This window comes from Saccostrea cucullata, unplaced genomic scaffold (assembly GCF_032062105.1).
Source record: "Saccostrea cucullata isolate Sc308-1 unplaced genomic scaffold, CSIRO_AGI_Scuc_v1 ctg3627, whole genome shotgun sequence".
Classification (NCBI taxonomy): Eukaryota; Metazoa; Mollusca; class Bivalvia; order Ostreida; family Ostreidae; genus Saccostrea; species Saccostrea cuccullata.
In genome coordinates this window covers 24,624-34,648 of record NW_026932744.1, presented here as the reverse complement: position 1 = coordinate 34,648, position 10,025 = coordinate 24,624, and the positions used below count along the sequence as shown (strand labels likewise).

General features: G+C 32.3%; 2 protein-coding genes and 1 long non-coding RNA gene across 3 annotated transcripts; 2 read left to right on the top strand and 1 right to left on the bottom strand.

Moving 5' to 3' along the window:
- Nucleotides 1-2,738: 2,738 nt before the first annotated feature.
- LOC134235994 (heat shock 70 kDa protein 12A-like) lies at nucleotides 2,739-3,512 on the bottom strand. The gene has a single exon (XM_062718172.1). The coding sequence runs from the start codon at nucleotides 3,510-3,512 to the stop codon at nucleotides 2,739-2,741; it is 774 nt and encodes a 257-aa protein (XP_062574156.1).
- Nucleotides 3,513-6,068: 2,556 nt separating this feature from the next.
- On the top strand, nucleotides 6,069-7,910 carry LOC134235993 (uncharacterized). The gene is made up of 4 exons (XM_062718171.1): nucleotides 6,069-6,494; nucleotides 6,606-6,746; nucleotides 7,286-7,379; nucleotides 7,795-7,910. Exons 1-4 carry the CDS (start codon nucleotides 6,069-6,071, stop codon nucleotides 7,908-7,910), a joined length of 777 nt encoding a protein of 258 aa, XP_062574155.1.
- A 274-nt stretch (nucleotides 7,911-8,184) lies between these two features.
- LOC134235990 (uncharacterized) lies at nucleotides 8,185-8,766 on the top strand. Its single transcript, XR_009985514.1, has 3 exons — nucleotides 8,185-8,255; nucleotides 8,327-8,521; nucleotides 8,649-8,766. It is a non-coding gene; the product is annotated as an uncharacterized LOC134235990 (long non-coding RNA).
- Nucleotides 8,767-10,025: the final 1,259 nt, after the last annotated feature.

Genomic DNA, 10,025 nt, shown 5'->3' with positions numbered 1-10,025 from the left:
GTTTGATGCTTATTTATAAGTTTAAAACAGATTGTCGTAAACATCTGTTTTATATCACAATTGATATGTCCTTCCGTCAACACTGTTAAAAATCAATTTATCTTTAAAAGATAACCATTTCAGGAAGAAAATGATATTATATAATTAGTTTTTCTGTCTATTGAAATAACAAATGGCAGAAAAGGGTTGTATCAGATGTTTGGAAAAGAGATTGATAATATTTTTAGTTGACTCATAAATTCAGTTATTTCAAAAGTCCTTGTTGGAAAAAGAACACAAAACGCAAACATATCAAAAATCTGAAATAATTACTTGAAGTATACATAAGTCCAACAAAATTCCTCGTTGGAAAAACAAATAGAACGCAAAAATTCAGAAATCTGAAATAATTACTTGAAGTGCACATAAAAGTTGCTTATACTGAATATTTTGCTGTATTTTCCAGAATTCCTGTTAGTTATCATTTCTACAATTGAATAGATTGTTATCATACAGCACAGTAGGAGTAGGATACCGATGTGCATTTTTATAAAAATACAAAAATATTGATTTCATCGAAGTGTTGTTCTTCACTTCAATTTTCACTCATTTTAAGCACATCGTTCATGCATCCTAAATGCAAAATGTTATTAGAGAATTTACTTACTTTGATATCTTACAAGGTACCGATTTTATACGTTACAAGTATTTGATGCGCATTTTTATGATTTCTACAGCAACTGATTTATCAAATCGCGATATTTGAACGTTATAGAATATGTACAGCCAGTAAACAAGAATACTGAATAATCTCTTCAAGTACATACATAAGAGAAAATAATATGCGAAATATTGTCGTATTTATTCCTTAAAAAATAATTAGCATTAATGTTTATCTATGTTTTACTAATTCTAATCAATTCTCATTCTTGCAACTTTAAGTAAACGAGAGGACGAAACTGTATTCTCTAGATGCATGCATAAAAAAGAACAAAATTAGATACGAGTAGTGATCAAAAAGTTCGCGAACAAATTGAATAACTTCCATCAAACAAATAAAATTAGGTTTCAGTGTTCATTATATTTTTAAGTAGCCCTGTCTGATTTTAATGCATATCTGCCACCGATCTGCACATGCGCGAATCACGTGATGCAAGCGGTCAAGTGACATGCCCTGAAGCGTTCTGTTCATAAACGCTAAAATATTTTTCCGAGTCTAATATTTCTTGCCATGCAAGTTGATTTTTATACAAGAAAGGTTTATTTGTCAGAAATGACCAAATCTCGGAGATAGAATTGGTGGATTAATAGAATCATTCATTACTACGAGTGTTGGATAGTGAAATTCCACCAAGGGGACAAGATTCACAGTCTAGGACGAGGCTTTGCCGAGTCCTAGACCGTGAATCTTGGCCCCGAGGTGGAATTTCACTATTCCCACACGAGTATGTAATGAATGAATATTTTTCTCGCATTATTTTATCCAAAATAACGGCCTGTCAATGACGTCGCCATGATATGGGGCTAAAAAAAATATTTTTAATTTTCCATCTAATTAAAAATCTAAATACACCATCGGAGAGAGCGTACCTGAAAATGGTTTACACGTAGTGTAAACTGATAAAATAAATTTCAGTCCGTGTAAATTAATCAGATAGATAAAAACTGAAAATAAAAAACTTTTAAACTATTCGAAAGCGTAAAAGAAGAATCATTCCGCGATCTAAAAATAGTGCCATTTAAAAAGTGAAAAAACGACAATATTTTGAATGAAAATAAGTTTATATTAATAGGTAAAATGACAACATTTTAATTATGTGTAATATTTTTTATGTTGATACAATTTCTTTATAGAAAGACGGAATGTTTACGTGATCGTTCGTGGCGTAGTAATACACAGTGTAAGACAGAAAAATCTCACACTGCTGTCTCACACCGGACAAGTCAATCTTACACTGGTGATTATGCGAGAAAAGGATATCCTTTCCCAGAAAGAACATGGTGACCATCACAACCCGAGATCTCTGTCTTAGGAAAGTCGTTTATCAAATATGGATACAGTTGTAGGGGCCTTCTTTTTATTATGTAAAATGCTTGAAGTCAAAATCAAAAGATATTTTAGGAGTTAAATAATAATATTATTGCTAAAATATACAATTTTTTTACTGTTACCTCGCCTTCTTTCATAACAAATTACCTAACAAATGACACATCTCTTCCACAACTTGCTTTCGCTCGAGTTCAAAACAAACGTCATATTTAACCATCTCCCTCCCTTTACTTAAACAATCAATCCAATTTATAAATGAACGTTTATTGTCCTTTTAAACCTTGTACAAAATATTTTAAGTCTTTAAAGGAATATCCAAGTTTAATTTTAAACCTTACAGTCGTCCGTTGTCCGAGTAAGGATGCGACATTTTTCGTCACGAGTAACCTACATATTGACGTCAGTTTCACCTTTTGATAAAGAAAATCAATACTTTTTACATGCTATTTTATAATAGAGCATGTGCATGAATATAGATGTGTCAAATTTCATTCTGATCTGAACCATGGTTTTGAAAATATAGAGATAGTTCGCAAACTTTTTGATCACCCCTCGTATGAAATGAACTTGTTTTATGTAACTAAAATTTCTTCTCTACAGAACATTTAAAAGATCTGCAATAAAGTCTTTGCATGGATGGGAGTGCATTTGTGATATTACTTTAAATTGACCAAAGAATACCTAATGCTGATATTTAAAATCAAAAAGTTTATTCAAGCAAGTCAAAAGTAGATTCAGTTTTTTCTCCGGTTTCCCTAACTGTGACAGACACATTGATTTCCGCCATACCGAAAACAAAATGTTCCTCTGCCTCCCATTCCCCCTCGATATACTCAGGTACAGAAATGTCTAACCGTCCAACATACTTGAAGCTTTCATCAATCACAGAGGCATCAATTTTCTCTGTGCAATAAATTCTCAGATCATAACTTTTCTGATCAGGCATAAGAGGGAGTTCTATTTCTGTAACGACTTTTCCTTTTGATGGAACTTTTGTATCTTTAGCAATTAATTGACCAAAGGCATCTTTACATCTTCCAATACCATTTTCGTCTACATATCGTTTTTCTTCCGGATGAATTTCAGGATCAAATATGTCATCTGCAGCTGCACCATAGAAATATCGCAATATTCTAGCAGATATTGCTCGAGGATTGTGTCCAAATAAAACCGCCCCCTTGATAACAGCTAAACTACTTTCATTGGGAATAACAATGTTTGATAGCGGAAACTCTTTCTTGAAGCTTTCTTGTAGCAAACTACTTTCCCCATATCCTCCGACAATTAGAATATTTCTTATATTTGGTATGGTTTCTACAATTTTCTTGACGTGTTGTATAATTTGCTCTAGGGATACTTCGAAAAAACTTTTCATCAAGCTCTGTGCAATTTTTAGCTTGTCTTTGAATGGTTTTATCTCATCTTTAAAAATGGAGGCCTCGATAGATTTTAATTTTTCATCTAAAGAGATTTGTTCGTTCATTCGTTCATCATAGCTGGCAATCTTGTAATGAAGTTAGTTTTTGAATCTGGAGTTATTGCACGCTTTTTGTTTTCAAATTCTCTGAGAATATTGAGATATTCCCCCATATCATCAATTTTAAGTTGTTCAATAGTCCCTTCACCGAAAATAATATCATACATCTTTAGATAATTCTCGTCAACGTAGATCCCTCCATAAGGCCCCCCACTGGCGCGATAGAGCTCTGTTAATGATCCGTCCTCATCAACTTCATGAACACTAAAGTCAGCTGTCCCACCTAAGAGAGATAAAAAAGTTATGTACTTTGAGTAGTTCACAGCTGTTAATGGTACAAATAATTGTAAAGAAGCTAAAAAACCAGATGTTATGTTTTTTGTATAAAAAAAAACTTTGAAAATATTGTATAACTGAATTTAACGTTGAAGATGCCCGAAAAATAATGATCTAAAAAAATTCTTAAGCAGTTGAATTTGTAATTAATAAGTATAAGGAAAACATTATCTAATTACATTCGTCACCTGTAAGCAATATATCTGAGAATCAAAAGACAATTACCAACCATATTGCAGAGCTTTAATAACGAAGGAATTTTTCATATCTTGACTTACTTACATAAAAGCTGAAATTATCAAATTACATCTGTTTCAGATATTACTATAGGCGTTCGTTTACTTCGTGTAAATTGCAGGCATCGTCAAGACAAATTTGATATCAGTAACATTGAGTATAAAACATCCTCTATCTTTCATTGTGTTAATGCAATGATCTTTAAGAAATTTGATTGAGAGCGAAAAGACTTTCAGTGCCAACAGAGGTTTCCCAGATACGTCCTTAATGCAAGACTCTCTCTTCACATTCTAAATTTCATTAAAATAGATAAAACTGTAACTTGAAAAATATAAAAATGTTACAAAAGCAAAAATAATACATTTCCTCTTATACATTTCCTAATGTTTTGAAACAATATTAAATTATATTGTTGTATCTAAAGCCTTTTATGTTCCCAAAACGTTAAACCTTATAACCTCGAAGTGGAGCTTCATCTGTAATCTCTGAAAAAAATAATATCCATGATGTTCATCTACAGAGGCCAATGAAGCGTACAATTCTTCTGCCTTGAATCCAAAAGAGTTGAATGTCTGGTCTGGATTTAGCAATAAACATGTAGGAGTCTTCATAGAAGCCATGCTTCTTTGTCCGGAATACCATACTGCCGGGGGAATAAAATGTTAATGGGTCGCCACTATATGAAAATGCATAGCCGCTTTATGTTGTCCCAAAATCAATGGCAGCGACTACAACTAAGTTGTCCCCTTGTGTTTTTGTCGACGCCATTACATTTTTATAAATATAACCTTTATCATTTTGAACATTTATCTTATCTAAGGTATGTATTGTGACGCGTGAATGACAAGGAAAAGAGCATACCAAAGTTCGTTAATTTAAAAATAAGACATGGTCAAGAAAAATCAATTGTATGAAAAATATTAGTGGTCAATATTGGATGTAATCAAACCCCTTTTTCGTCATCTAAGCTTTGACTCAAGGCAAACAGCAATTCAGCTCACAAAAACGTAACCTATGAAATAAAAAAGGTGTAAAATATTAGCAATATACAGGTGGTGCAGTATATATATAGGAATTGAAGAATAAAAAATTATTGTAGATCACAGAAAAAAACACTTGGGGAAATGAAAGAATAATTTGAATCTTTTTTTTCTTTAGCCCAAACAGGCAACTGGGAACTGCGATGTTATTTGGTTAAGTGCCATAACATCTTTAAATCACCACACACTAATGCATTGCATGCTTTGTACTTTTGTTAAATAGTTTACGGTAAATCTACAAAGAATCAAACTGATACATTTTAAAATTCTCGTGATGATAAAAAGGTTTAAAAGCCTGATTTTATCAAACAGAAATGCATTGTTTTTAAACATTGAAAAAATTAATGCATTGGAACACCTTTCTATTTTTGGGTTTTCCATTTTAATTCACTTATGAAGTTTTCCACCTCAAAAACCTTAAGTGCTTCATGAAGCACTTAGAAATAAATACTTGCATTCTACATGTATATGTACCTGTTCAACGCAACATAAAAACTTTCATATAAATTTATGTTCAAGTAAAGTATTTGACCATGCATGTACCAGTTAGTGGGGCTTGAACAGGCGTTTCAGGTTTGACAGATGCATATTCATTTTAGAAAAAAATGTTAATAAAGAAAGGCCATTAATGAAAATTATACAATATTTTAGAATTTCTTTTAAATAGTAAAAGACATATTCATAAGGCGCATTATTGATTGTACCCAAAATATTTTTGCTTGTTTTAAATGCTTTGGAAATACCGTTAAACTTTCCATGGTATAAAAAAGAAGAACTGGAAATCTAGTATAGGGGTTTTCAATTATGGATAAACAACTTAAAACTGTTTCTGATTGGTCATCCAAAGATGTTTTTCTCTAACTATGGAAAAAAAATAAATTCCAAAAAATATCCGAATTTGAGGGTATAAAAGAAACAGTGTATCAAATAATTTTAACTCCAAGTCAAGATGTTGAAAATAACTATTTTTACAGCTTTATTGATAGTCCTAACTGCAAGCGCTTTAAACAAGGAGGGAGGCGGCTCGAAAAACATCCGAAAGCTGTTGGACGAAACAAATGCTGACAAAACAAGTTTTGCAACTCGCAACCTAGAGAGAAATGGAATAGAATCAAAGGAGAATCTGGTGAATGGCTATCAAGTTGGAAGCTATAGCAGCAGTAGCATGCAAGACAGGCTTCAAAAAGAAGAAAAAGAAGGAAGATATAAATTCGAAAGTGAATACAGCTCTGATGAACAGAAGTTTGAAAACAGTAATCAACAAAGTAACGCCTTTGAAGAGGAGGTAAAAGCACAGCCAATTCTGAAAAACTCTGTGGAATCGTCGTTGTTGCAGCTGGATGAAATGATAAGTAAAGTAAATCCTGGATTAAAGGTAAAATTTTAAAGCATTTTTTAACCAGACACTGACAAATGCTGTAATGTTTCATGCATTTGCTAACTAATAATAATAATATATGTATGTAAATATATCGTATATTGAAAGGCATCCAAAAGAAGCTTTGGAGAAACCGACATGATTGATGGTGATATAAAGTTAGATAAAGATTCTGCAGCCGATCTTGTGCAGTTTTACAAAAGAAATCCTGGATATCTCAGACTTGACAGCAATGAAACGGATACACCTGTAAGAGATTGTTTCCATTTACCCCATGTTCTAAAATTTAATGTACATTATTTTGAAGCATTAACAGTAAACGAATCATTATATAATTATTATGCCTTTTTTTATTTTATTTACAATACTTCAGATGAAATAAATTAATTATTTTTTTTTTGGCATCATTGGAAACATTTTATATAAGTACAGAAAAATAAATTGAAAGTTCAAGGCGAAAAAAGGATGATGTTATCCTGGCGGATACTTTTGTTTTACTCAAAAATGATATAACGAGCTATCAACTAAAGTAGGCAAGATTTACGGAACAAAGCCCAGAGACAATTTTCTTGTATTCTAAACACTTTAAAGAACTAATGACAATGTTTTTGCACACAAACAAGTCGATATTTATATAATCATCATTTCAGTTTCATACATGAAATAAAATGAAATTATTTGAAGTACTACGTTTGATCAATCATTCACAATATATTTCATTTCATTAAAAAGTATAATTAAAGATACTTTTTAAACTTTTAAATTCTGTGTTTTTATTATTTGCTTAGGCGTCTAATACATTTGACACAAGAAAAGTACTTAAAGACAGAAAGTGGAGATTCCCAATCAAATACAGGATACAACTTGCCTTTTCAGGAAACAGTAAGGCTTTCCATAGACTTGTTTATATTTTCTGTCACAATAAATATACAACAGTTTTCATGGAACTATGAAAGTTTAACTTTACTGGAACTATGAACTATGGAACATTTTTATATTATTTTATTTTGCACTTTAGTACATTGATTTTTTTTCATTGAAATAAGAGTGAAAAAAGTAAGAAAAGAATTAATGTTTACAGGATGAAATATAGGATATACATGTGTATTATGCATTATCATTTTCAACTTTTTCCATTTTTTTTACCTATGATGGGGATGAAAAAATATGTTGGAGATTTTTGCCTTCGTTTATATATTGCCAATTCAAAACATACATCTAAAAACTATTTATTTTTTTTTAAGTTTGAACCCAGAATTGAGAATGAAAATACATATTGTAAAGTTGTCTTTTACAGGGGAATTGGTTAGAAAGGCAGTAAGAATTTGGCAGCGGGAAACGTGTGTTTCATTTAGAGAAACAGAAACAATAAAGTCATCAGGAATTAACTTCAAGGAAAATAAGCAAGGGTAAAACATAATCATAACACAAAAAATGTATTTAATGTCTTGTCCATGTTAAACTTTACATGTAAGTACAAGGTAAACGCAATGTTCCGCAGTTACATGTATACAATTTTTTTTTTCATTTTATGTTCCAGTTTTGCAAATGTTACTGGAAAGCAAAATTTCAGCAATGTCAATTTTTTTTTAGAAATATCATCGAGAAAATAAAAACAAAACAAAACTTCGAAGAAATAAAAGGAAATGAACAAAGCAGTTAAAATGATTTTCGATATATTTTTTAAGATGCTGGTCAAATATTGGAAGAAAAAGTTCTGGCATTAACGATATAAACCTTGATAATGGTTGTAAACGTGTAAGTATACACTTAATTGTTTCAAAGTCAATTATCTTTTTAAATGAATCATTAAAAATGTGGCATTTTAGTTAGGAATAATCCTCCATGAAATCGGACATGCCCTTGGTATGTGGCACGAGCAAAGCAGACAAGACAGAAACAGTTATGTCACCATAGTTGAAAAAAACATTGAAAGCGGAAAAGAACGCAATTTCATGGTCAGACCTGGTGTTACCTATGGAACACAATACGATTATGGATCAATCATGCATTACGGTGAAAGGGTAAGAATTGTTTAAATATCCATTGGATACATTCAAATTGTAATCATATTCTGACAAAAAATACTTAGTTAAAAATTCTTTTTTACCCAGTATTAAACAGATATATTATGCTACTTTAATTCAATAGGCATTATCAAAAAATGGAGGGAAAACAATCATTGCCAAGCAAAGCGGTTACAGCAGGACAATGGGACAAATAACGTCTTTGTCGTTTAATGACATAAAGGCTATTAACTACCACTATTGTCAGAGTAAGTCATATTTTCTTCTCCGAAATATATTTTTATTTGTGCAACACTATACATCTCTTGAACTGATTTTATACAAAATAAAGAAAGATTTGTGTTCTGATGATGGCGTTATATATAGATAAAGAAATACAGGTAGATATACCGGTGTGCAATTCGAGGTTTAATTCTTTTGTAAAGCGCATATTTTCATATGTCCTTTTTAGCTCACCTGAGCCAAAGGCTCAAGTGAGCTTTTCTGATCAAAATTTGTCCGTTGTCTGTCGTTGTCGTTGGCGTCGTTGTTGTTGTCGTTGTCGTGTTGTAAACTTTTCACATTTTCATCTTCTTCTCAAGAACACTGGGCCAATTTCAACCAAACTTGCTACAAAGTATCCTGGGTAAAGGGGATTCAGGTTTGTACAAATGAAGGGCCACGCCCTTTTCCAAGGGGAGATAATTATGAATTAGAGAAAAATTAATGGCATTTTTTAAAAATCTTCTTCTCAAGAACCACTGGACCAGGAAAGATGAAACTCATATGGAATCATCCTCAGGTAGTGTAGATTCAAGTTTGTTCAAAGCAGGACCCCCAGGGGAAGGGTGGGGCCAAAATGGCCGATCAAAGTTTTACATAGGAATATATAGGAATTATAAAAAAAATCTTCTTCTCAAGAACCAATGGACCAGGAAAGATAAAACTCATGTGGAACCATCTCCAGGTAGTGCAGATTCAATTTTGTTCAAATCATGACCCCCAGGGGAAGGGTGGGGCCAAAAATGGCCGAGCAAAGTTTTACATAGGAATACATAGGATTTTTTTAAAAAAAAATCTTCTTCTGAAGAACCACTGGACCAGGAAAGATGAAACTCATGTGGAATCATCCTCAGGTAGTGTAGATTCAAGTTTGTTCAAATCGTGACCCCCCGGGGTAGGGTGGGGCCAAAATGGCCGATCAAAGTTTAACATAGGAATATATAGGAAAAATCTTTTAAAATCTTCTTCTTATGAACCACTGGACCAGGAAAGATGAAACTCATGTTAAATCATCTTCATGTAGAGTAGATTCAAGTCTGTTCAAATCATGACCTCCTGGGGTAGGCTGGGGCCAAAATGGCCGATCAAAGTTAAACAAAGGAATATATAGGAAAAATCTTTAAAAATCTTCTTCTGAAGAACCACTGGACCAGGAAAGATGAAACTCGTGTGGAATCATCTTCAGGTAGTGTAAGTTCAATTTTGTTCAAATCATGATCCCCGGGGGTAGGGTGGGGCC

What these genes read in the sequence shown, in the direction of transcription:
- LOC134235994 (XM_062718172.1), bottom strand. Translation starts at nt 3,512, where the DNA reads ATGAACGAACAAATCTCTTTAGATGAAAAATTAAAATCTATCGAGGCC.
- LOC134235993 (XM_062718171.1), top strand. Translation starts at nt 6,069, where the DNA reads ATGTTGAAAATAACTATTTTTACAGCTTTATTGATAGTCCTAACTGCA. An exon ending in AAGTAAATCCTGGATTAAAG is followed by an intron (nt 6,495 to 6,605) that starts GTAAAATTTTAA and finishes GTATATTGAAAG; the next exon opens with GCATCCAAAAGAAGCTTTGG. An exon ending in GCAATGAAACGGATACACCT is followed by an intron (nt 6,747 to 7,285) that starts GTAAGAGATTGT and finishes TTATTTGCTTAG; the next exon opens with GCGTCTAATACATTTGACAC.